The sequence below is a fragment of the Pseudorasbora parva genome, chromosome 17 (assembly GCF_024679245.1).
Source record: "Pseudorasbora parva isolate DD20220531a chromosome 17, ASM2467924v1, whole genome shotgun sequence".
In the NCBI taxonomy this organism is placed as follows: domain Eukaryota; kingdom Metazoa; phylum Chordata; class Actinopteri; order Cypriniformes; family Gobionidae; genus Pseudorasbora; species Pseudorasbora parva.
The window spans coordinates 40,318,444-40,345,533 of NC_090188.1; the positions used below are offsets into that span (position 1 = coordinate 40,318,444).

General features: G+C 38.9%; 3 protein-coding genes across 3 annotated transcripts; 2 read left to right on the plus strand and 1 right to left on the minus strand.

Annotated features, from left to right (window-relative positions):
* Positions 1–3,855: 3,855 nt before the first annotated feature.
* LOC137045514 (small integral membrane protein 28-like) lies at positions 3,856–7,486 on the plus strand. Its single transcript, XM_067422191.1, has 2 exons — positions 3,856–4,071; positions 6,900–7,486. Exons 1-2 carry the CDS (start codon positions 3,961–3,963, stop codon positions 7,311–7,313), a joined length of 525 nt encoding a protein of 174 aa, XP_067278292.1. The 5' UTR covers positions 3,856–3,960; the 3' UTR covers positions 7,314–7,486.
* Positions 7,487–9,217: 1,731 nt separating this feature from the next.
* cox20 (cytochrome c oxidase assembly factor COX20) lies at positions 9,218–11,783 on the minus strand. The gene is made up of 4 exons (XM_067421387.1): positions 11,653–11,783; positions 11,126–11,240; positions 10,977–11,040; positions 9,218–9,477 (listed from the first exon to the last, which is right to left on the minus strand). The coding sequence occupies exons 1-4, from the start codon at positions 11,677–11,679 to the stop codon at positions 9,348–9,350; spliced, it is 336 nt and encodes a 111-aa protein (XP_067277488.1). The 5' UTR covers positions 11,680–11,783; the 3' UTR covers positions 9,218–9,347.
* Positions 11,784–17,129: 5,346 nt separating this feature from the next.
* On the plus strand, positions 17,130–17,736 carry lhb (luteinizing hormone subunit beta). The gene is made up of 2 exons (XM_067421386.1): positions 17,130–17,315; positions 17,431–17,736. The coding sequence occupies exons 1-2, from the start codon at positions 17,130–17,132 to the stop codon at positions 17,668–17,670; spliced, it is 426 nt and encodes a 141-aa protein (XP_067277487.1). The 3' UTR covers positions 17,671–17,736.
* The last annotated feature ends 9,354 nt before the right edge of the window (positions 17,737–27,090 follow it).

Sequence of the window (27,090 nt, forward strand, 5' to 3'; positions counted from 1 at the left end):
ACATTGTACTGCTATTATTTTGAACAAGACTGTACACTGCAAACTGATTTGCAAAAAAAGTTAAAATACATATAATGGAATAATTGTTTATCATTACAGATGGGTTAAGTCAAACAACAACCTTTACAGTCCCAGTGAACCGGAAGTTGCAAGTGAGTTTTCTTCAGTGCTGTGTGTATTTCCAAGTGAAACTGAATATTGAATAGAGGACAGGGTTTGACTTCAGCGCTCCTCCTCTCTGTCTCTCGCTCGTAGCAGACTAACGGATGAAGATATACCTTTTCACCGCTAGATGGGGGAAAATATCACAAAGTGTAGCTTTAAATCAACTCACACCCATTCATTTTCAGTTGTCTCGGTTTTGGTCAGTTGGCATTATTTCAATTTAGACCCTAAAGAAGTTGAATTTGGACAAGGGTGTTTAACCCATGATGGACGGCAATCTTTAACTTTACAATTCCACTTGAACTAATCCAGAGAGTAATTCAAATCAACATCATAAATTACAAAATAGTCATAATTACCAGACAGAGCTGGATACTTAAAGCTCGTCCCTTGTTCTGTCTCATATGTATTCATCTGATTCACTCAGAAGTAGCAGTTTCTTTAGTCCTCATGAAATAAAAAATTGGCCCTATTTACGTTGTTAAATGTGTTAAAGGTCTTACGGTGGTAATCTTTAAAGGGGGGGTGAAATGCTGTTTCATGCATACTGATCTTTTTACACTGTTAAAGACTTGGAATCCCATCCTAAACATAGACAAAGTTTCAAAAGTTAAGGTGGACGTTTGATGGGAGTATTTCTTTGTCAAAAATACTACTTCCAGTTAGTCATAAGTTTCGGCAAGTTTTTTGAGATCATGCGTCCCCTTTGACGTTAATGGGGGCGGAATTTCCTTGTATGGGCCTTACGGACAATTCTACCGGAAGAGCGTGAGAGAGAGAGAGGGAGAGAGCGAAAGCAACAGGCTACGCCCATCAAAGCGCTGGCTTGTAGGATGCTGGACAGGTGACAATTACACATAGCACATAACAATGTCACCAAAAAAGTGCGTTTTTGGTTGCCAGACCAAGACAGTCCTGCACAGATTCTCCAAAACCCCGCGGTAAGGCAACAGTGGATGTAATTTGCTTTTCCGGATCAGCAACTGAGTTGCGCGAATGTTTATATCTGTTCGCTGCATTTCGGTGCCGACTGTTTCATAAACAAGGCCCAGCTCGACGCCGAATTTTCCCAATCGCCTAATGCTGAAGGATGGAGCAGTCCCAACGTTAGAAGGGTGAGTGAGACTGCTTCAAATGTCTGTGTTTTTTTTAGTCCGCTTACTGTCTACACAAACCACGCGTAAACACACACACACACGTGCACAACTGCACTTCCCACATGTACACCTTCAAAGACAAAAATACGACGATATAATTCAAGTATAAATATGTAAATAACACAAGCCGCTAAGCATATTATATAGTTAGTGTATAACTTGTACCACATAGAGACGTCCTGCTCTAGTCGTTTTTGCTGCTGCTCCTGTTCAACTGCAGCCTCTGGGTCTGACTCCGGATCATAGATGTATGGCTGTATCTGATTAAAAGCCATATTTTTATTTTGAATAAAGTTTTTTTCCCGCTGTTAGGGATGCACTCGACTCAACACACAGCGCGCTGCTGCACACGTCATTGTTTAGCTCCGCTCACACGACACGCCCCCACCCGCTCGGCTTTTTTCGGAAAGACTCGGAACAGCGCATCTTTCTTATATAATTATTAAAAAAATAAAGACTTTTCGGAGATATGCAGGATGCAATGCTACTCTATAGGTACTCAAGATTGACATGACACTGACTGAAACTGAGTGTTTCACCCCCCCTTTAATCAAAATCTGAAATTAATTTCCGGTCTGGAAACGGCGTTCCTTCTCAGCTGATGTCAATTTGATGGCTTAGGTTTGAAATTGAAAATGCTTAAAGCTACACTGTGTGATATTTTCCCCCATCTAGCGGTGTAAAGGTAGCCTAGAAATTTAGACGCACCCTAGCGGCAGCAAATTTAATCTGCCCGCAAGTGTCGTCTAGGAACTCTAAATACCCTTCTGAGCTGTATTCCCCTAACTCTTGCCGGGCCAATCACGTTGTGTATAGAGTCGGCGGGCGGGGCCATAATGACCACGGCCGAGTTGCGCTTGCGTGCTTCTAGTATGTCTTTTGAATCAGCTTTGACCGCGACTCTGGAGACTTGGAGAAAAGAACAAAGAGTGGCACTGAAGTCATTCTTAAGGGAAGATGTGTTCTGAGTTTAGCCGACCGAATACGGCGAATGTTTAATCTGTCAGCGAGCTCTGCTTCACCTTTGTTGCTCTGGTTGGTGTAGCGCTATCCTATCGCGTGCAGAGGGAGTTTGAAAGGCAACCGTTTATCCCGCCCCTCGGATTGAGCTGTCAATGGTGAGTTTCCAGACCAAACATCTTGATGTGGGTCCGGCTTGTCAGGCTAGTGTAAAGGTATTTGACCATCCAGTGAATATTAGTTTCTGTTCCTCTCAATTCTGATTTCGTTTTAACTCCTACGGTGGCCGATTTAGTCCAAGATTAACATGGCAATCCCCCTCTTCACATTCGACACGGTGCCATCGAGTGTTAAAACGCGAAAGGCGAAGTTTGAATTTACGGGTATGTCCCTCTTTGGCTAATGTACGTTCAAGATGGAGGGACAAAATGGCGACCGGCATTCAAACCCCTCACCCGTATGTATTTTCAACGGCATATTATAAACTTACAAGAATACTTTATTACTTGAAAGAAGTAAATATACATTAATGAGCACATACATTTTTGAAAGAACAATGTATTTTGAAGTGTTTTTAGCTAAGAATAAACTAAAAAAGTTACACAGTGTAGCTTTAATGCTGCTGTCACTGCTGCAAACTCCCATATGAACAAATCATTATTTGAAAATATAATTGCGTGCAGCCAGTCGGCCCCTCCCCAGTATAGCTTCAGCCAATAGAAGCCTGTGCGTTAATGCACTTGTGTGGCTTTCACCAAACCAAGCTCGGTCTTTTAAGATTAAACATTAGTCTGGGGAGTCTGCTCTGTATATCTACTGCACAAGAGGCGTGATCAACGGGCATAGTTTAAATGATTCTGTATGCAATTGGATAGTCCTTCAACCAATCAGACCAACGATCCATCGCTTCTTTATCAGTCATCGTGTTAAACCGGCCAATAGCGTGCCAGGTGGATAAGCCAGTTTGTGACTGGTCCCTGCAAATTTGTAACAGAAGCAGGAAAAAAGTATGTACTAAGACGCTCCCATGTACAGGGAGAAATCAAATCGCCGGCAGATCGGGCTGGGTTTACTCAGTCTATGAATGCACCCCCTTTCCTTTTTTACTCATTTTTTTCAGCCTGCCCTGTCAATGATCACTCAATGTCTTCAATTAAAACTGTTTGTGTCATTAGTTGAGTCATATTATGTTTGCTTATTATAACTGGTTATAAAATAAGTAATAAATTAAAGATAAATCAATGCAGAAATCCAGATATTTTCAGAGGGCTCACAAATTTGCCACTTTATATATCAATCCATCGTTGTAGCAAATGCACGTATATGATCATATGTGGCTCACATTACGAAGTTATTGATACATCTGCTAGTTTGCTTTTTGCTAAATTAAAAAAAAAGTCAGTAATTGGAGAAAATAACTAAGAAAATAGCACAAGTTAGGTCTATTTCCAAAGCCATCGGATTGGACCCAGATGATCTCCCAGCTGTGTGATGTATGTAGGCCAGTTGTGTTAAGACTCAGCCATTCCCTTTGATTGGATGCTCTGGCACCATCTCTTGATCCCTGCTTGTGTCGAACTGTGTCTACTTGCATATGACGGTCACAGGGTAAGCCATTAAAGCTGGATGATGCAGCAGTGTATAATCAGCACGCAGTAGAGGAGCTGACAGAGCAAACATGCGTGTGCTTATGGATAGCAGCTGGATACAGTTTGGGCCGGCGGGACGTGGCTCATATGACTGGGTCGCAGGCGCATCCGCACCACCATCAACTGAGAACCGTCTAAAGGTAAAACTTGTTTGTTTGCTTACAGACTAAGCAGATGGGGTAAATGAACCATAAGTGCACACCAGGCCTATCAGATTTACATGACTGCTTTCATTTGGAAGTTACACCATGATCATTCATACCACGGCTCATTTACTATCTGTCATTGTCTGATACCATCACTCGCATACAAGCAGTGATTTCACCAAGTGTTCCTGAATCAACATCAATCAACCATTCTGATTTGAAAGACACGTTTTCAGATTATGTCAAATTTAGGCTTACAAATAGGGTTAGGTGCTTCTACCCCAGACAGGAATATAAGCCGAGTTTCCACCGCATGAACTGTGGACTTTGTGGTGGTCCTCTGTGCGCTTCGACCGCAGAAAACGGGGTCTTAAGTTTCAGGTAATATTCCCCCCTCAGAAAGTCCCTGCTTGCGAGAGAGTACTTTTTGAAAGTTCAGGAACTGTCAGGGGTGGGACTTGGGCACTGCACATGCTGATTGGTTTACACAGCATTTTATTTCAACCTTAAAGTCTGTTGCGGTGCGTGCAGTAAGAGTTGTTTGCAATTCAAATCAACAATGGAGTTTGAGTTCCTGGGCCACAAGTGGATTCAACACGACCCAGATGTGGGCCAGATCTGGGCAGACATATTCACCTATCATTTCCCCAAAATAGGTTGACCCAGGAACAAGTCTATAGCCACGTTTCCACCGCAGGAACTTTCCCGGGAAACTAACAAAACTGTGTTTTGTCCACAGGAACTGGGGTCTAAATGGGTAAAAATATTCCCTTCAAAACGTCCCTGTTCGTGAGGTTGTACTTTTCCAAAAAGTATTCTATTATGTGATCACTTCAATGCCATTCATAAATCCTCTCCCGTGGCCACATGTGATAGTAAAGTGTCCATCAAATGCACAATTCAGAATCTCGCCAGAAGTAGTCGGTCATCCGGGGACTTTACACCTTCTCTTTTATGAGTACTGTGAATTCAGACATTCTTCTTTTGTCACATACTGTTTTTCGCTTACTAAATAGTAGGGAAGTGTGTGATTTGGGATGTAACCGAGATGTTGCTGCAAGAGGGAGGGGGAGTTATTTTGATTAAAATAATGATGTGCACAGATCAATTCATGTATAGCAAGTAGGGCTGTGCAATATATCGAAACTATCGAAATATGGCAAATGTACATATCGCAATATGCATATAGCAATGGCATGCAATATCTGAATGATTTTAATAGGCTACTTCAACATTGTGAATATAGACACAGTTATGTCAAAAGGGCTGTCTTGATGAGAATTCATGGAAACAGTCAGTTATGCTTTAATGAACGATATCAGTTGGGGAAAGAAACCAAATGTGTGTCAACAGGATCTGTGCATTAGCTCTTAAAGTAACAGGCGGCTAGTACAGAAAACCTGCCACTGTCTGTCGAACAACAGAAGAACAAGAGCAAATCTCTGTGGCTTTATTATGTATCAGTGTATGTTTAATTTATGTGAAGAATACTGTTTTTTGTTCGTATTTTTAATAACAAAGATAAATTAAAATAACAAAAATAATCATCCACCCCTACTTCAGGTGTCTTTGTTTATTTGGGCTCTTGATGTTCAGTTTTAGGTTGATATAACTATATATTACCAAGACAAACAAAAAGGTTTTGCTGTTTAAATATTGGCATTACATTTTTTGTTTGTTTACATTGATGTTAAAATTATATTGTCAGATTTATGACACATTTTTGCTAAAATGCTCCTGATCACTTTCAGAAGTTGTAGCGATGCTTTCTTTTCCCAGAAAAAATTGGAACAAATGGTATCATTCTTAAATAATGATTTTAATTTAATTTAATAGATTTTATACACTTTTAGCAATATCATATCGCATTTATTTAAAGGGTTAGTTCATCCAAAAAGGAAATTGATGTCATTAACTCCTCCCCCTAATGTCGCTCCACACCCGTAAGACCTCCGTTCATCTTCACACACAGTTTAAGATATTTTAGATTTAGTCCGAGAGCGTATGTAAGTGTATGCACACTATACTGTCCACGTCCAGAAAGGGAATAAAAACATCATCACAGTAGTCCATATGAGACATCAGTGGGTTAATTAGAGTCTCTTGAAGCATCCAAAATACATTTGGGTCCAAAAATAACAAAAACTACGACTTTATTCAGCATTGTCTTCTCTTCCGGGTTTGTTTTCAATCCTCAAATAATGATTCAAACGGTTATGAATCAGCTTATTGATTCGTGATTCGGATCGCCAATGTCTCGTGATTTCCGCAGTTTGGATCACGTCTCAAACTGCCAAACTGCTGAAATCACGAGACATTGGCGATCCGAATGCAATGCAGAAGACAATGCTGAATAAAGTCGTAGTTTGTGTTATTTTTGGACCCAAATGTATTTTGGATGCTTCAAGAGACTCTAATTAACCCACTGATGTCTCATATGGACTACTGTGATGATGTTTTTATTCCCTTTCTGGACATGGACAGTATAGTGTGCATACACTTAGATACGCTCTTGGACTAAATATAAAATATCTTAAACTGTGTTCCGTTGATGAACGGAGGTCTTACGGGTGTGGAACGACATTAGGGTGAGGAGGCAATGACATCAATTTCATTTTTGGGTGAACTAACCCTTTAAACAAGATATTGCATATCACATTTTTGTTCAATAGGCTATAGCACAGCCCTATAGCAAGCACTGCAATATTCCATACAAATAATAATTAGTGTCAGTTTTGATTTCATGGTGACTTTAATGAACAGGCCTCAAAGATTATGAGCATCGTGTGATTTCCTCTGTGTGTGTTCTCATGTGTTGTCAGGGTTACTGGAACGAGCTGACCTCCGGCAAGGTCGAGGAGAGAGCGGAGGTGACGCTCATTGTGGTCATAATGACGGGCTCGTTGCTCTTCCTCACCGGAATTGTCTTTTTCGTTTACAAAAGATGCTCCAGGGTCAAAGAGAACACGGCCAAAGTAATAACGCTGGATTTTGATGATGCTGACGGCACGGCTGAATTTCTGTCCACTTTGGAGGAAGGAGACGGCACTGAAGAAGGCAATGATGGCGTTTTTCTGATGGTTTACCTCCCGGCCCCATACGAGAAGACCCTGACGAAGATAGCGCGCGTCGCCAGCACCTCCAGCTCTCACAATGACGTGGAGATTGTGGAATCAGACACAGAGAGCTCACTGATCAAGAGTGATCATTCAAAGTTCATATTCCCTCCAGTGTAAAGCACGCATACATTAACTTAATGCATTAACACTAACCAAAAGAGCACGGCACTATGGGAGTACCACTGTTTTCTTTGGAATGTAAATAGCATGAATATGGTAACACTATATCAATAGTGCTATCGAATACCATGGTGCCGGGAAGTAGTGGACACTTTGTTTTTGAATATTTATGATCTATGAAACTAAAACGAAACTATTTTCTATGAAACTATTTTAAACAAAATAGCACGTTGTGAAACATCTACAAAAGGCTTTGCATTTTGATTAACTTCACCATAATGCAGTGAATTTGAATACTAGTAATGTATATAATCAAGTGTGCATAGGTCCATCTTTTTTGTGCAGTGTTATGGTTTTAATAGTTTTGCAACATTTTTAAAGTTCTTGTATCGCAAGTGTTCTCTTTTTTGTAAAATATTTTACCCCATCATTATTTCATTGGTGAGAAATGTTTAAGAATGGAGATATGAGTGACACATAATAAACTCTTATTTTTAATGTGCAAGCACATCTGTATAGTTCATATCAGCTTTTTTGCCACATTATGTGATTCTGCTTTAAAATTGAATGTCTCTGCAAGCAAGGTGAAATAAAATAAAATTGCATTACCATGCAAATTGGTTTGAGAAACTGTATCACTGAATTGCAGAAGCTTTTGTGTGTTCATCTAGAAATACTCTAAACCGGACAAAAACTCCATCTTTGTATCACATTATTGGTGTAACTTATTCCAAAATTCCACCTTATTTTAAGTTGTTTTGAGCCAAATAGCATGCTATTTAAACCATATTCGCAGTATACAAAAAAAGTAGCCATTAACCTAAACTATAACATAAATAGTTATTGAGCAAAGGTGACATTGTTAAATAGATGCAAAGATTAGACCAATCACATTTCATCAAGCAAACAGATGTGCAGCCAATGAGGAACTACGTCTGTACATTGAAAGGGCTAGATTTGTTTTAGAGCTAATTTCAATGACTTTTAACCAGTTGGTATCAAGGGAAGTTTTTTGTGAGGTAAAAGGCCAGTTGTGCAGCTCATCTGATTGCCAGAAAGTGTCTTTCTCTTCTTTTTATTATGCATTTTGAGATTTCTAACTAACATCAAAAATTTGGCACTTCAGTTTATAGGAGTGCTGAAATATAATTTCTTTCCCTATTCACTTGTTGTGTCTGATAAACATGCTGTCCTGGTGTCCTCGACTAAAGTAATGTATGAAATCAATGTCTTGTTATGTAACAGAAAGTCTAATTTTGATTAGAAACCCCATAACATTTTCCTGAAAGTTGATTTATGACAAACAACTAAAATGTGTCAGATTTAAAGGATAATTACCAAATATTATCCATAGGAGTGCTAAATTTAATCACTAAAGTAATGTAATTTTAAAAGACCAAGGAGTTGTTGTGATGGTGAAACGTCAACATATTTGTCTCTCTGAAGAGCCCTGAATGCGCTCTTTACAGGACATTCAATAGTGTCATTCACTACAGAGGACAAAAGTCTATTCCTGGGTCCCAGGACATCATAGCACAGAAAGCAGTAAAAGTATGTTGTATTGTAAAGTCATGCTTTCTGTTTAGTAGGTTTAACAAAACCGAATCAAAATCTTTCCAAATGCCCTCTAGCGGGAACCAACCTGCCGTCTCGTGCAATGACGTCATTCGTTCAAGTGTGACGCGGCGCCATCGTGTGTTTGAACGCTAAAACTGCAGCTCTTAAAACACCTGCTGATCTATTATTTATTTAGTGTGATGTCCTTTTATTTTCTATTTTTACTTCAAATCAAATAGAGCTCTGGGGAAATACTTTATTACCAAAAAAGTAATGCTTGTTGTTGCAAATTAACAAATAGTTGACTTAGTTCCCATACGTTTCAGACACATTCTGCCTACAACAAATTCTTCAAATAAAGATAAAAAGCATTCGTTTTATATATTAAAAAACATTTATTACAAACATCTGACATTTTATTACGTCGCAATAAATAAAGAGGTATTCACATTAAAGGCATCAGACCCGGAACGTCTACTCATCTTCTGTCTTCTTCCGTGTGGGATCCAAATTCGTGCCTTCATAAATGACTTTATTCTTTATGCCATCCTGAATGATTCTCTGCTGAACACGCAGCTTGGCATTATTATATCTGCAGTAGAACCTGTCAAATAACAGCATGAGATCAACAGACGAACCTCATGAGATTACATAGTTTTACATTTACATGACAATGCATTATTATTTTCCACATTCTTATGCACATTCATATTTACATTTCTGTAATGGACAACAAAATCAAAAAAAATTTTTTTGATTTACTTGAAAAGTATTAATAAATCATTGTAACATTTGCTGTGTTTCTCTTTATTCATGTAAATAATATATATATATATTTATTGCAAGCCGTTTTGACTTTTAATCACTCCCAGGATATGAATTCTTGATATGAACAATTCAATTATTATTATGTAAAAAGGTTAATTCCTGATATCAACAATGACGTCATAACTCGCAGAAATCAAATTCTGGATATCAATAATTGAATTTCATCTGGTGAAAACTATAATTCTTGATATCTGTAATTGTATTTTCACTAGTGAAATCTTACTATAGGCTGCTATTCAAATGAAATTGTTGATATCAAGAATTGATTTCTTACTAATTTCAATTTCACATCAGAAACATAATTCTTACTAGTAAAAATCATTATTTTTGATATCAGTAATAATGGGATTTCTAGTGCAAATGTCTATTCTTGATATCAACAATTAATCGCTAATAGTAAATATGTAAATTGCCACTAGTAACAATGTTACACGCCATTTTAGATTTTTGAATGATATTGATATCAACAATAAAATTTGAACGGCAGCCTATGGTGAGATTTCACTAGTGAAAATACAAATTCACTCTGCTTAGCACACCCTAAACGCGTGGGTTGTTTTTCACCCCCATGTCTTTTAAATTTTCTTCTATGAAATAGCCAGTTAAATAAAGGCTTTTTAATAATTGAAAGGAGAGTGCCTTTGATTTGCATCTTTGTTCTACAATTACAGATATCCAGAATTGTAGTTTTCACCAGTTGAAATTCAATTATTGATATCCAGAATTCAATTTCTGCGAGTGATGACTTCATTGTTGATATCACAGTGAAAATTGTGAAAATATAGTCAAAATTGAATTCTTGAAACTGAATTGTTCATATCAAGAATTCATATCCAGGGAATGATTCAAAGTCAAAACGGCGTGCCATAGTCATCACTCGCTGAAATACTAATTCTTGAAAATTTTTACTAGAAGCGATTTAATTGTTGATATCAAGAATATACATTTGCCATAGAAACCACGCAATTAATGATAAAAAAAAAAATCTGATTTTTACTAGTAAATTTCACCTGATGTGAAATTGGAATTTCAACAAGTAAAAAATCTATTCTTAATATCATTAATTGAATTTAAATGGCATGGCATTATGGTGACATTTCACTAATGAAAATACAATTACAGATATCAAGAATTATAGTTTTTACGTGAATTTGTATTTCTGCGAGTGATATCATCCTTGTTGACTAGTGGAAATTCAATGGTTGATATCAAGGATTCATATCCTGTGAATGAATGAAAGTCACAATGGCTTGCCATATTTATTTAGACACGCACCACGAGCCCAGCGTTGTGAGCATGAATCCTGCGACTCCCACATCAAACGACCTCTTTACCCGACCTGTGAATGACAGGTTTAGCATTAAAGACATTACACACAGACACATGATCAACAACACTGAAGATCAGTTTAATCACTGCCTTACTTGTTGCCAAAAAGTGCACCAGTCCTGCCACCATTAAAGCACCTGCTCCATGAAGAATAGACTCCCGAGCACACGGTGTATTCTGCAGATCAAGGATCCCCAGGACCTTCGGACCCTGTGTGTGTGTTAAAGTTAAAATGGGTTGAATTTACATTAAAATTACAATGTGTATCATTGCCACTCATTCACTGCACTGATGTAAATCTCAAAGGTCACTTAAGGGTTCACTGAATAAATATAAATAACATGACACCCTAACAAACTCAAAACTTACATTTAACAGCATGTTTATATAAGTATCTGGACCATTACAACAAAATACAGTGACAGTACCATGTTACAGTATTAGATAGTAATACCATGGTATATTCTTTGCTAGATAACAAGGTGAATGTAACCATGAATGTAACCATAACAATTTAGTATGACATCCTTAAAATTATGACCGGCATATTATATGACCTTGTCTTATAAAATCTACTCCAGCGTAATATCTGACTATAATTCTTAAATAAAATAACACCCACTTGACTCTTACCGCCCTCCTCAGTCATTTTCGAGATTAATATTCAACACAATCATCAAGTTCATACGTTATGAAATTTCAACAACTACTTCTGTGGTGCGCCGATAACTCCTTCCTGACGGAGCACGTTAGCTGGCGATTATTGGTTCCGGGGTTTTTGAATTGATCCATTAAACAGAATGGGTGCCATTTCATTGTATAAATATGCATGAACATTAACTCTAAACTACATTTTATTAGTAAGCAATGTGTCATGCACATTAATCTAAATGTAAAATATAACATTTAAAACATTAATTAAAAAGTTTAGCGAACATAAAACATAGCATTTGTTACATGTCCTCACTATGTCACCCTAAACTTTACCATGCAATGTAATTATTAAAAGTCTTGCATTGTTGTATCTGTCCCATCTATGCATTATATATATGATAAAGAAATCAAAATACACATTTCAGTCATATCCCAAGTTTTCAACTCAGTCCTGTTACTTTGCTCCCAATTAAAGGAACATGCCACTATGTTTGAAAATAGGCAAATTTTCTAACTCCCCTAGAGTTAAACAGTTCTGAGTTTTCGGAAATCTATTCAGCCTTTCTCCGGGTCTAGTGGTAGCACTTTTAGCATAGCTTAGCAGAGAGTTAAGGAAGAGAAATGAATGAGAGTATAGTTTGAGGCCATATCGGAATTGAAAATCGCAACTTTTCACTTTCCGTCGGTCTTAGTACACACTGTTGTTAAAATATGTTCATTATGTCCTCAGTTGTATATAATGTTATACTGTTCATTGTTATGCATATGTGTATGCCACAAGGGGGCACTGAAAGTGTATACTAAAAGAAAAGAGAAAAGACGCGTGTGCGTATTGAGGATGTTTGTCCCAGTTGATTTGTGGTAGTCTCTGACTAAAAAGCTGTCTGACCGTGAGACTGATGTGTTGGTCAGCTAAAATAATAAATATGCCGTGAACGGCTAAAGATGATCCCATCTCTCGTCTATCTTTTTCCTCGGAACCCAACGCTGACCCGCAACGGTAATACTACGTAACCTTAACAACTGTAACTACAGAAGAGTCAAGATGAAAATATGAAAATAGAAGCTCTCTGGTCATTCTTTTAGCGAGATGCTAACGGTCTAATCAGATTCAGTTATCTATGCTACCATAGTTATGCTACCACCAGACCCGGAGATCAGCTGAATGGATTTTTCGAAAACGGTAAAACTCAACTATTTTAGTTTAAGGGAGCTAGAAAATTAGCCTATTTTCACAAATAGGGGCATTTTCCTTCATGCCACATTTTCAACAGGAAGTTGCATCATCAGCATCTTCTGAAGGCCACAAGAAGACCAAAAGTAAGTCCCGAGGAGAACCCTTACAGGTGCCAAAAGCAACCACCCATGGCATGCTGCAAATGAAGGAGTGAGACACCTGGAATGTCTCTATTTCCCGCCTTATGACTCTCCTTCCTTTCTTCTCCAGGGGCGCAGGAACCCCCTAGTTTCACAGAAATTGTTTGTCCATTTCCATTTATAAATTTTTAGCATTTAGTAATTTATTATTAATAAACACTTTAAATGGCTTTTTGAAGTAAATAATACTTTTAAATAAAAGTATTATTTATATGTTGAATTATGCTTTTAAAACATTCATTAGATCATATTGTGACCGTTGTGGTGAGCATAGAAAGAGCGGAAGAGTGGAGAGCGCCTTTCTTGGGATTCTGTTCATTTTTTAAGCTTATTCTGCTCAGCACTGCTCACTCAACCCACAATGCCCATTGTGACCTGCTGGTTTGAATATAGGCCTATCTGAAATAAGTAGCTAGGGCTGCCCCAAACAAAGCTTTTTTCTATAGTTGGTAATTTAAGCCGTTGTTCATGAGGCACCAGCCTTATTATATTGTCTTTAATATTTGCTTATTATTGATTAAATGTTGACATGTTGTGTTTTGGCCCAAAGCGCCACCCTCCACCTATCTACCAATCACAAAATCAGTAGTGTTTCGGCATCCGGGTTGCCAATTCCGCTTTAGTTACTTACCACAGCTGCAGCTACAAATGTTCCTGCTGGATCCTGGAGACTATCTGGCAACCTCAAGTCAAGGGGGAGGGGTAGAGGGATACACCTCTCTACATTCATTTGAAAGGGATTGCAGTACAAGTTTTGGCCAAAATCTTACATACACTTCCTTTAAACATATGAAAATAAATGTGTTTTTATGGCTACTACAAGTACAGTAAACTACTGTACAGTGAAATGTCATGTTGAAGCGGGATTTGGCAGGTCTTGTACAGGCTCTTGTATTATACAGTGTAAACAACTCAATAACCCTTTTATTTAAAGGTTTAATATAGGCCCTATAGTCCATTGAATTACGATTGAAAAAAGGATCAACAATGTCAAAAATGTGAAGTGCGGTCAAATATCTTGGTGTGTATGCTGTTTAAACGAGAGTTCTCAACGATTTGCTTGTTGTGCTTTCGTTTTTTATAGACTCAAGAGAGGAGCTGCCACCTTTACTTTCAGTTGTTTACTTACAATGTGTTGAATGTTGGCCGGTTCCCGCCTCCTTCTTCCCTTAACAAAGAATTTTGTCCCCCCCCCTCCTTATCAACCTATAACATCCCTCTTCTCCTATTTCTCCTTCTTTCTCTTTCCATTGATGTGAAGAACAACAAGCACATAGAACATCCCCTCAACACAGAAATTTCAATCACAAACATGCAAACACATAGACACTGTTCATTCCCATTCCCTTTAGCCAGTGTTCATTCCTGTTGTCCAGTGTTCATTCATCTTGTCAAGTGTTCATTCCTGCTACCCTGTGTTCATTTATGTTGCCCAGTGTTCATTTATGTTGCTCAGTGTTCATTCCTGTTACCCAGTGTTCATTCCTGTTACCCAGTGTTCATTCCTGTTACCCAGTGTTCATTCATGTTACCCAGTGTTCAGTCCAGTTGCCCAGTGTTCATTCCTGTTACCCAGTGTTCATTCATGTTACCCAGTGTTCATTCATGTTACCCAGTGTTCATTCCTGTTGCCCAGTGTTAATTCATGTTACCCAGTGTTCATTCATGTTACGCAGTGTTCATTCATGTTACCCAGTGTTCATTCCTGTTACCCAGTGTTCATTCATGTTACCCAGTGTTCATTCCTGCTACCCTGTGTTCATTTATGTTGCTCAGTGTTCATTCCTGTTACCCAGTGTTCAGTCCTGTTGCCCAGTGTTCATTCATGTTACCCAGTGTTCAGTCCTATTGCCCAGTGTTCATTCATGTTACCCAGTGTTCATTCCTGTTACCCAGTGTTCATTCATGTTACCCAGTGTTCATTCATGTTACCCAGTGTTCAGTCCTGTTGCCCAGTGTTCATTCCTGTTACCCAGTGTTCAGTCCAGTTGCCCAGTGTTCATTCCTGTTGCTCAGTGTTCATTCCTGTTACCCAGTGTTCAGTCCTGTTGCCCAGTGTTCATTCCTGTTACCCAGTGTTCATTCCTGTTGCCCAGTGTTCATTCCTGTTACCCAGTGTTCATTCATGTTACCCAGTGTTCATTCATGTTACCCAGTGTTCAGTCCTGTTGCTCAGTGTTCAGTCCTGTTGCCCAGTGTTCATTCCTGTTGCCCAGTGTTCATTCCTGTTACCCAGTGTTCAGTCCTGTTGCTCAGTGTTCATTCCTGTTACCCAGTGTTCAGTCCTGTTGCCCAGTGTTCATTCATGTTACCCAGTGTTCAGTCCTGTTGCCCAGTGTTCATTCCTGTTACCCAGTGTTCATTCATGTTACCCAGTGTTCATTCCTGCATGTTACCTGCTAACTACCTACCTACGCTGATAAGTTTTGGAGCGAACTGCCATTAGACTGAGAATCAAAAAATTAGTTTAGCTCAACAAGACCTATTCACTTGGAAATTGTGCTAAATGTAGGCTACCTATATTTAATCAAATGCAAAAAGGGTCTGAGACATTAAGACATGTACTAAGACATTTAGAATTTGATGAAATTAATGAGAAATGCTATTCTGTTGTGAAAAAAAATTGCCAATCGGTTTGCTGATTAGTCCATGTTGTTTTGAGAATGTAATTTCTGTTTCAAGAAATGAGCCAAACCAATGGAGAAAAACTGTAATTCCTCTCACCCAGTGTTCATTCATCTTGACAAAAATAAAAACAGGAAACATGAACAAAACCCAAATATACCATGACAAAATTACAGTAAAATACTAGGATATAAAGAAAAAGACAATACTGTGCCTTTTGAACGTCCTTGGCCATAAGGTCATGACTGAAAACATAAGAACATTTAATCAGAAACATGTCTACAGTCTTGGCCTCCTCTAGCTACTGTCTTTTTATTGGGGTTTTCTCAATTGGATTGCAATTTATAAGCTTTTGATTCAAATCCGATGCAGATGTCTGTCATTGTACCATGCATCCTAAACATTATTGTCAGCAAACCTACTGCAATTCTGTCAGTTATATGTCTGAAAATAACAATACACTTCTTGTGATTCAAAGTTTTTGTGTTTGTCATACCATCCACACACAATTCGACTAATTCTCTCTCCAAGCTGACCTCAAACGTTGTCAGCCAACAGTGAAATCATTTTGCAACTCTGAGAACCTTTTAAAGGTTGCTAAAGGCTCCAATACTGACAATGCCAGAGAATAACAAGGAGCACTTTATTTTAGCCCGGTTTCCCGTGTACATACTATCCACTTATTGTAGTAATTTCAATAACTGGCTAATAACTAGATACTAACACTAAACCAACCCATAAAACGAATCCACCTTATATTACCTAGTATAATCAAATTACCATTTTTGGTTCCCCAAAAATCCTTTCAGCAGACAGTTCTTAAAAGAACTTAATAACCAAAATCTAAAGAACAGATACAAGTAGAATAAAAAAGTTCCTAACATTCTTAATGAAACCATAGATGTCATCATAAAAAGCATTTGTGCAGCATTGATATGCTGTAAAATACAGTTGTGTTTGAGTGTGTACACTAATGAACTGGCTTACAGTGAAATCTGAGAGCAGGGCCTTAGACCATTCAAGAAAATTTCCTGACCACGTGTTTAAAATAGAGGCCATGGAATCAAATGTAGCTCCACGGAGATGATTTTAGATTAGACATGAAACTCTCCTAAATGACACTGAATGCACAGCAGGTGTCTTTTATCTGTTCATTCTGACCTGACAAATTTAAACAGTTGTGGAAACACATAATCCATCTGAGGTCAGTGTGATTAATTTAAGGTCAGATTTTAGTTTAATTGTTGGTTACACTTGGTTTCAGAGCCCTATATAAATCAGCCAGATGCTCTGTGACTGAACCGAGCCTCGTATAACAGCCTGCTGAGCAACGGGGACACATGTCAAGTAAGTCTAATACATTTTTAATGCAGTTAAATTCTGAATGTTTCAATGAAGCTTCAAGGAGAATGAAATTGGTTTCCTTCCTTTTCATTTCACAGGATGGTAGTGGTTTGGAACAACATCCTCCTTCTCTTATTCTGTTTAGCTGTTCTACTAGTCATGGCTGAAAGCTCTTTTCTTCCACCATGTGAGCCAGTTAATGAGACTGTCGCGGTGGAAAAAGAGGGCTGTCCGAAATGTCTGGTTTTTCAGACCACCATCTGCAGTGGCCACTGCATAACGAAGGTGCTTAGTTCTGTTTTATTTGCATGGAAACCATTTTTAGCAGCATTTATATTAATGTACAAGAATCAATATTTCCAGTGGTGACATATAGAACAGTGCATTATCTTGTTTCTAGGAGCCTGTATACAAGAGCCCATTTTCCAGTGTCTACCAACATGTGTGTACTTACCGGGACGTCCGCTACGAGACCGTCCGCTTGCCAGACTGTTCCCCCGGAGTGGACCCCCATATCACGTACCCGGTGGCTCTGAGCTGTGACTGCAGCCTCTGCACCATGGACACGTCCGACTGTACGATCGAAAGCCTGCAGCCGGATTTCTGCATGTCTCAGAGAGAGGATTTCCCTGCATACTAACCTACCTGTGACCACAGGACTACGAAACTCCCTTAATTACATAAACCAAAGAGTACACAAACTCAGACGAACTCCCAAGATAAGTAGATGATAGATATCAATAAAAATGTACACACTTCAATATTTTATACTAAAGTAAAACCCATTTTATTCTGTGTAATCTAAAGGAGCAATTTGCATGGATATTGAAAATAAAAGGTTGAAAGTTATCACTGGAAAATCTTCAGACAATGACCAGAGAGAGGAACAAAAGTAATGTTTAACGGTACACACAAGATGTAAATCCTACAAATGAATTACTGACTGAAGCTTGCTTATTAAAGTCTGTCTTTGACTTCCATATGTCTCCACTATAATGAATTACAATAAAACTGTTTACAACAAAAACATTTTACTCTTGAAATATGAAGAGAAACAAAATAAATATAGCTGCGAGCAGCAGTTATCATGGTTCAAACCCTTTAAGGTCTTTGAGCATGTGTAAAAGATATTACGTTTCCTTTAGGAAGCCTGTAACCATCTAGATTCTAGATCATAGGAAAAAAATTAACAGCCCATACAGGCAATTTACTAAGAAAATATGTTTATAAAACTTTTTAACTGTTATAATGCCACCTATGTTCTGATCTCCATAAAAATTGTGAATGCTTATTTAGCATCATATGTTTAATGTGCTTACCTAATGCTTACCTCGTGAAGTTTTGAGTTTTAAAATAAATAAATATTAATCTAGAGAGTCCAGAGAAAAAGTTATTCAGTATGACATGGTCTATCAAACAATATGAATATTGTGTGGATATTTGAAACACCACGTGATTACAGAGGCGTAAAACTAGTTAGCGCCACCTAGTGGCTGATTTTCTTACAGACCTCTGAGTCATACATGCCCGCCGAGTTTCGTTCTGATCTGCCTTCATTAGCCTTGTCTAATAGGTGCCCAAACTTCAATGACTAATGACAGCCATGTTTTTCGAGATACGCCAATTTCCTCATAGACAATCACGGCACCTTGGACAAAGACAAGTGCATGCCAATTTCCAAGACAATCGGACTTGGGTTGTGTTGTTATACCCCTTTTTCATGATCCCCCCCCCCCCCCCGTTATAGTTCCAGCAAGTATAGACTTCAGAGAAATTTGGTGCACTGGTTTTGTTGCGATTGGGTCAAAAACTAGTAGGCCTACCTGAAAAATCAATTTTCAAAATTGTACATTTTGTCCGTCTTGAGCCAAGGATTCCAAGAAACCTGAGCCCATGCCTAGCGGTGAGGGAGATATGAGCGGTTTTATACTTTTCACCACTGCCTCCCGCCCCCCATTAGGACAACTGGAGCGAGTCTTGGTGACTTTGTAGACGGTGAGTACTACCAGCCCTCAAAGTATCAAGTCTGTATTACGTATGGTTTGCCAGATCACTTTTAGAGGAGAATGCAGATGCAAAATTTTAATAATTACAATCAGTGAACCCCTAATATAAATAAAATAAAACCAGAAAGACCTGCATTCTGCTGGCAACAGGCATTGCTCTCAATTGAAAGCCATTCAGAGGTGAACATACAATGTAATCTGACTTAATACAATATTGTGCGTGCTGTACAACACAATATAGTAGATGTTTAACCATGAAAGCATGGAATTAACTTCTCATCTTTTCTAATCATCTAATCTTTTTGTATAATTTGTGAGACTACCACTTTTAAATAAAAGTGTCTGCTAATTAAATTCATTTTTTACATAATTAAATATAAAATCTTGTACTGATTTCCTAAAGCACACCAGATAAGATTTTCCATGAACAGAGCAAAATGATGCTATGGGGGGATCTGTAGCTCAAAGTACATGAGAGGAGATGAAGCAGGAAAGACTGGTGGGCTGTGGCAATAATGTTTTCTAGCCAGAAGATGGCAGGAAAGATCAACATTAGGAAATTTGCCCTCTCAAACTAATTCATGCCTACATTTAAAGAACTAACAGTGTTTGCTTTGTGGAAATATTATTATGCTGTTCAGTAAAATCTTGATATATTAATTATGTTGTGTTGGCATGACAACTCTAAGTTAAAGGTACAGTAGCAGTTTACCATGAGAAGTAAATGACACACAATGGCTTTGATTCAAAACTAAGCAATGGATCCTCAGAAGTGAATGGTTTGGGGGCGAATAGAGCTCCTGATGTGACGCACACAGGAGAATATCACTTGGTGTGCGCTAAGCTTACATCATATTATAAACACAAGCACAACTCATCTCAAAATGCTTTTTGTCATACTTTCTTAAAGTGCCCCAATTATAGCCTGACAAGCCAGACCCACATCAAGATGTTTGGTCTGGAAACTCACCATTGACAGCTCAATCCGAGGGGCGGATAAACGGTTGTCTGTCAAACTCCCTCTGCATGCGATAGGATAGCGCTACACCAACCAGAGCAGCGAAGGTGAAACAGAGCTCGCTGACAGATTAAACATTCGCCGTATCCGGTCGGCTAAACTCCGAACACATCTTCCCTTTTTAAGAATGACTTCAGTGCCGTTCTTTGTTCTTTTCTCAGAGAAAAGCTTAACTCCAAGTCTTCCAGAGTCGCGGTCAGAGCTGATTCGAAAGACCGCCGCCGTTCGCCAGTTTCTGTGTTTACTAGAAGCACGCAAGTGCAACTCAGCCGTCATTATGTTAAGCCCCGCCCACCGACTCTATACATGATGTGATTGGCCAGAGTTTGTCGTTTACAGCTCAGAAGGGTATTGAGAGTTGCTAGACGACACTCACGGGCAGATTAGATTTGCTGCCGCTAGGATGCGTCTAGATTTCTAGGCTACCCCAAATATGCTTTTTCAGATATTGCCTTTCATGGAGTGTGTTATAGCTGTTTGTGAATGAAAAAGTTGCAACGTTCTGTAAAGTTTCAAAGATCAAAGTGCAGACAAATGAGTTATTGTTTCCCAAATCAAATGTTTGATTCTGAACTGCCTGAAACGAGCCGTCAGTAATTCCCTATCTCACTTCCTGTTTCATACCTGCGTAAGAATATAACACATTTGCATAATGCCCGCCGAATGATGGTTGACATTGTCTGCTTGTGAGCAACATACTTTGTAGCTGTTTGAAACTGGAAGGGGTTGTTTTGTGTTGTGGAGAAGTCAAGAAGATGCTGTTTTCTGCTGCCAAAGCAAATCCACATTGATTCTCTTCCCAATTCCCAATCAGAGCAGAGTAGACCAATCACATTAGACTAGGCCATCTGACCAATCAGAGCAGAGTAGACCAATCACATTAGACTAGGCCATCTGACCAATCAGAGCAGAGTAGACCAATCACAACAGACTGGGCCATCTGACCAATCAGAGCAGGGGAAAAGAGTGGTTTAGAGCGACCAAATCCTTGCTCAAACTGTTTCAGACACTGAGAGAAAAGAGCTGATGCTGCAATGATTATGATGAGAAAAGATCGATCAAGGTTTTTTGACCTTGGATGCATGTAAAACTGTAGAAAGAGACTTTAAAAATAAAATTAGAAACCTTTAAAAAAGCTAATAGGGTCACTTTAAGAAGCTAGATTTTGTGATTTACATGTAATACACGTGACAATATGTGCTTTTTACAACTCTGGTGTGCTTTACTAATGAGCTCATGATGAATCATTGTGGGAACATTGGGAATAGTTTACTATTATAACAAACGCTTTCTGTATTATTCACCACTCCTTACTCAGAGGCAGAGCATCTATTATTCTGTTTTTCTCCTCCTCAGCAAGACATTCGTTTCATATCCTCTGCATATCCTATTCCCAACACATGCTTGAGTGAAACAATATCCCATGAGCCAATGCATCTTTGAGTTTGAAGCATTACATTTACTTCAGTGTCCACATACAAGCTCACAGCTTCCCTGAGTCATAACTTATATCTAAACTTGATTTAAAGGAATTCAGCCCAAAAAATGTTCCTCATGCAGTCATCCTCTGTATTGTTTGAGATGTCAGTGTGAGATGAAAATGAGACGTCAGAATGTGTGTTCTTTGGATTTTCTGTACAAGGAAAGTTGAAGGCATTAGATATCAAATGTCGTTCACACTTGTGTTCAGGTAAAAATTGTGCCCTCCAATTTTGACGTGACTATCACCAAACCGCATGTTTCTCAAGTGTCACATGACCATGACTTTAATTTTAACAATCAAGAGATCTGAGCTCTCTGGTATAAAAGGAAGGTTATCAAAAAATAGCAATTTAAAAATTAGGAAATTTCACACACAAAGCAATATATCACACTGTAAAAAATTATATGTTCAATAAGTTATGACAACATATGTTTTTACATTGTTTTAACTCATCAAAATAAGTTAAGAAATGTTAAACTTTTTATTTATTAGTTAAACAAGATGTAACTAATTTTTTTAAAGTCAGTTTAACATAATTTAAGTTGAAATAACTTAAACATCCAAGTTGATTGTACTACAAAAGTTCAAAATTTGCCCTTTTTTTACAGTGCATGTGACAAGACTTAGCAATACAGTCATTATAGGCTGCTTTCACATCTCTAGTTCGGTTCATTTGGTCCGAACCAAGGGCAAACAAATATACATTGTTGCATTTTTCAGCTTTTTTGGTTCCTTTTCACACCACACTGATTGCTTTGGTCCGAACCAGTTGAAACGAACCAAAACGCAGGCACGTGACAACATCCACATCACTCATTGGCCATGACGTATTTCCTAAACTGCTTCTCGATTGGTCAGAATTTACGTGTGGAAAAATTCCAACAGAAGAGTCAAAGCCAGCAAACTATAATAACACTATGAAGAGACGACTGCGCAGGCTACTTGTGTCTCTGGCCATAATCTACTACACTGTGTGTATTTACAACAGTATGCAAATACATTTCTATAAAGAAGCGCGGATGCAACGTGAAAACAACGCTCTAATGCACTGCAGACGGCGAGCGCGCATCACTCGTCACTTCAAGCGGAGGCGTGCATTAATTATTAACTCTTGACATGCCCATCTTCCGAAAATATTGCCAACGATCTATCAGGTTATAATGTCATGCACACAATGTCAGCGCAGCTAACTACGGCAGCTGGTTTAGTCCAAGAATGATCAGTACTTTTGCAGTTGGTTCTGTTCGAGGTCGGATCACGTTCTCACCACAAATGAACCGCTCCAGAGTTGGTTTGAAAACGTACCGAGCCCAGCTCTTCAAGGAGGTCTCGGTAGGCTTGTTTGGTCCGCTTTTGGTGCGCACCCGAATGCGATTGCTGCTTTCAGACCTGACCAAACGAACCGCACCAAAGAGGGAAACGAACTCTAGTATGATTCAACCGAACTAAATGAGGCAGGTGCGAAAGCACCCTAAGACTATACTTTCTTTACCTGTCTATGACTAAATAAATAACCATCTATGGAAAACAAGACTTGTCCCATAATTTATTCACCCTCAATCCTTCCTAAGTGTATATGACATTCTCCTTTCAACCGAACCCAATCAGAAATATGTTAAAAAAAGTATCTATTCACTCCCATTATACAGCTAGGAAGAGTCAGGATATTCTTTAATATATCTCTGATAGTGTTCGGCTGAAAGAAGAAAGTCATATACACCTAGAGTGGCTTGAGGGTGAGTAAATTACGGTCAATTTTGGGTGAACTATTCCACACCTCCATATTTAACACCTCCATGTTTATGTACAACATTTCTGTGAGAACTATAATACAGTTGGTTACACGTATTATAAAGCACAGCTTTAATAGAGGAATTGGCTGTTTTAAGTGTCCCCTAATACATGGGACATCCTTTGTGAATGGCTTCAAATCAGAGGCTATTTCCAGCACTCAATGAGCACTGAATGAATCCATCTGCGGATACACTGTGGGTGAAAGCGAGCTAATCTGAGGCGAGTAGGTGTCTGAGTTGGAAGAAGGATGTTTAGGAACGAACGCTTTTAGCCTGTGTGAATATCTCACATTTCACATTCATAGCTTTTCAGATGGGAAGATCTAGGCAGCAGAATGTGCCATCAAGTGCATGGTCTATATATACAATTCTGATGTTCGCTATCAACATTTAAAACATTTAGTAAATAAGGTTTAGCTTTTCCAAAGCAAAGGCGCATCCATTAATTACAGGTCATAAAAGCAGTCGATACAGCTACGTTGCAACATGTCCTCTAACCAATACGCCTTTATAGGTCGTTTGTCACTTCCTTGAAATACGACCCATAGGAGCATTTACTAAAGTTGTGCCCCTATCGACAATATTTTAATTAATTAAGTACGACGCACAGGAGCGTTTTCTAAAGTTGTGCTCCTATTGACAGCAGGACGCTTTCATTTTAAAGCATTTTTCCCTTTTATCTGCTCAATATTTCAGGTTTTGCATAGCTCAGTTGGTAAAGCATTGCCCTATACAACATGTGATCATGCAATCGTGAGTTTGATCCCAGGGAACACATGATCATAAAGTGTGTATAAACTATAAATCACTGGGTAGGTTTAGGGATGGGGTAGCCTGACGTGGTCATACTCAATTCTAGTCAGAATATGAGTCTGATGCTCCATTGAGCTGTGATTATGGGGCATGTTTCAACCGGACCAGGAAAGACCTCGATGGGATAGACCTACAACGAATGTCAACAGAGCTCAACTGCACTGTGTTGCCAAGTCCGCGTTTTTTCCCCGCAGGTTGTTTTCCATGTCCGCGGGTTGAAGCGACTATTATGTGATATATAGACCCATGAGTGCGAATTTTAGCAGGCAACCTTGCCAAAATAACACATTTTACCCCCCAAACGCCATTTCCCCCCCCCGGAGAACCCCCCGAGAAGCTGTTTAGGGCTGGTAGTTGGCTGGTTTTGTTGTAAAAACTTGGCAACCCTGTCTGCACGTAAACTGGAATAAACGATCTTTGCCGGTGTTGTAAAAAAATTAAAGAACTTAATGATACACAGAGTACTTACCCAACATGATCATCATTTCAGAGAGAAATTTTAAAGGTGAATGCAGATACAAACAATCTCTCCGTTTAGGATTCGATCAAATATAATCCAAGCCCCTTTGATGACGTGATGATTGCGTTACTGTTGATCATCTGTCCATCATTGTCTAAAGCCCGCCCTGATGATTTCATTGGTCTGAACAGTTTCTGTTCGGAGACAATTACTCCTCTATGCCAGACCGAACCGCCCGACCTAAAAATGTTGTGGGTGGGGCTGAGTTCGGCTGGCATCCAGGCTAGGGATGGGGTGGGTGTAGTTGTACATTAAAAACAATATATTTGCTAAATGGAAATATGACAAATGGTGGTAAGAAGTCCACACATAGCATTAAAATGAACACGCATTTTGATTGGAAACGACAGTCATACATCATTTCATGACGTCAAACATAACACGACACTGTCGTTATTTTTATGCCAGCTAGAAGCCGCATGTCTTTAAAACGTAAATATAAGTCATAATAAGGTGCTTAAAAAACGACCTATAGAGTCGTATTTTTTGGGAGGACAGGTTGTAACTTCGCGAGTCAAAAAAGGATTCATTTAGATGTTGATGAAAGCAAAACATAGGCTACATTAAGCCATACATGTAACAATTAAACTTGAGGGCATAAAATAATGCACAAACCTGATGGAGGATCATGTATTTTACCACAACTGAAAATCGTTTGATGGGATCTTAGCAATAAAACGTCCCTGAGAAGTTCTCTGTATTTGGTGGTGAAACAGGCAGGAGACAGACATCTCATTGCCTAAAATATTCATGAGTTTGTGTGAAGTGGGAACAAAGCTGTGCTGTTGCCTGCAGGTTTAGTTCTCAGATCTGCTGGGCTTCTAGATCATTGTCTCCTCTCAGTAGCACTTTCTTCTCTCACTAATCGAAAACATGAAGAAATGAACAGGGATGGGAAGCCTCCACTCCAATCTGATACGGGGCCATTATATAGCAAGCAAAGATTATATATATATATATAAACTTTGCTTTTTAAAATAACCATTATATATATATATTGGTTATTTTTCCATGGTTTGCAGGCATTTTCAATTTCTTGCTGTGGTCTTTGTTTGTTATCCCTTGTAGTGAATAACCATTTATTTCAAGTCTTTAATTGTTGGTTTTTGTCTTGACGTTGTGTTACCATCACATGTTTTTGTCACAATTTTAAACCAGAATTGTTGGTTACATTAAATAAAGTCATAAAATAGCCTCTACTTCTCTCCGCACCCATCAGCGGTCACAGTGTAACTATAAGTGCTATCCAAAATAATTCCTATAAATACAGTATATGTTGTTATTACACAGTAGTTATGTAATTTAAACATTGAAATATGGATCCTATAGGACAGTATGACCAATTACATTTTTTCAGTTTTTCTATTTATTGACACTAACCTCGTGGCAATCACAATGTATCTTGCAGAATCCTGTAAATGCCTTAATGTATGACAAGGAAATCCTTTAGATTTGATTCCTATCTGTTACATACTACTACAATTACCATTTTTGGATAGATAGTCTAAAGATGCCATGATTAGCATTATTTTCACTAAAGTAAAATAATAAAATGTATTGTGTAATATTTGTTTAAATAACACCAATATGTTCCTATTATAGTGTTGGAGTTTGTGTTAATGTTTAGTTGCTTATAATTATATATAATTTATTGTTATTACTAACTACATGTAACAGCAATAAGAAGGACACTGAAAAAATTGGGTTACACTTTATTTTAAGTGTAATTATACATTTGTAACGGATTCACAGAGGCAGGATTCAAAAGCAAGTAATTAGTTTATTTGACGGATGGTGTCACAGAAGTCAAAACTCAGAACACTGAAGAAGTCCGGATAAGACAGAGCAGTGAGAGAGGCTCTGTTGGCGACACGGGCAGGCTGTGAGCAGCTGTGACTCGGGAGGTCGGTACAGGTAATCCGGGAAGGGATCCAGCGTTTCACGGAAGGGGGAAACGACAACCAACACGGAGACACAAGGGGAAACATCCAACAACGCTCTGACAAAGACAAGAGAGAAACAGAGAGACTAAATAGGGTGAAGGTGATGAGTTGCAGCTGGTGCAGGTGATCAGCCACAGGTGTGTGATGAGCCAATCCCAGGCTCCGCCCTCACCTACATTCAACACGCACCCAAGAGTGAGACAGGGAATCCATGAACCGTGACAGTACCCCTCCCCCTAGGAGCGTCCCCTGACGCTCCCAGCCGACCTTACCTGTTGATTGTAATCATCAATAAGGGAGTGATCCAGAATGTCCCTAGCAGGAACCCAACTTCTCTCCTCCGGACCGTAACCTTCCCAGTCCACCAAGTACTGGAAACCGCGTCCCCTCCGTCTAGAATCCAGAATGCGATTAACCGAATATGTTGGTTCCCCATCTACGAGTCGCGGCGGTGGGGGAACCGGGACTGGCGGATTAAGGTGGG

Bases quoted from the DNA above. Each gene is read 5' to 3' on its own strand.
- lhb (XM_067421386.1), top strand. From the start codon at position 17,130: ATGGTAGTGGTTTGGAACAACATCCTCCTTCTCTTATTCTGTTTAGCT. The intron at 17,316-17,430 runs GTGCTTAGTTCT...TCTTGTTTCTAG, and splicing joins GTGGCCACTGCATAACGAAG to GAGCCTGTATACAAGAGCCC.
- cox20 (XM_067421387.1), bottom strand. From the start codon at position 11,679: ATGACTGAGGAGGGCGGTAAGAGTCAA. The intron at 11,241-11,652 runs GTGGGTGTTATT...ACACACACACAG, and splicing joins AGGAGGGCGGTAAGAGTCAA to GGTCCGAAGGTCCTGGGGAT. The intron at 11,041-11,125 runs GTAAGGCAGTGA...TGTCATTCACAG, and splicing joins GGTGCACTTTTTGGCAACAA to GTCGGGTAAAGAGGTCGTTT.
- LOC137045514 (XM_067422191.1), top strand. From the start codon at position 3,961: ATGCGTGTGCTTATGGATAGCAGCTGGATACAGTTTGGGCCGGCGGGA. The intron at 4,072-6,899 runs GTAAAACTTGTT...ATGTGTTGTCAG, and splicing joins CAACTGAGAACCGTCTAAAG to GGTTACTGGAACGAGCTGAC.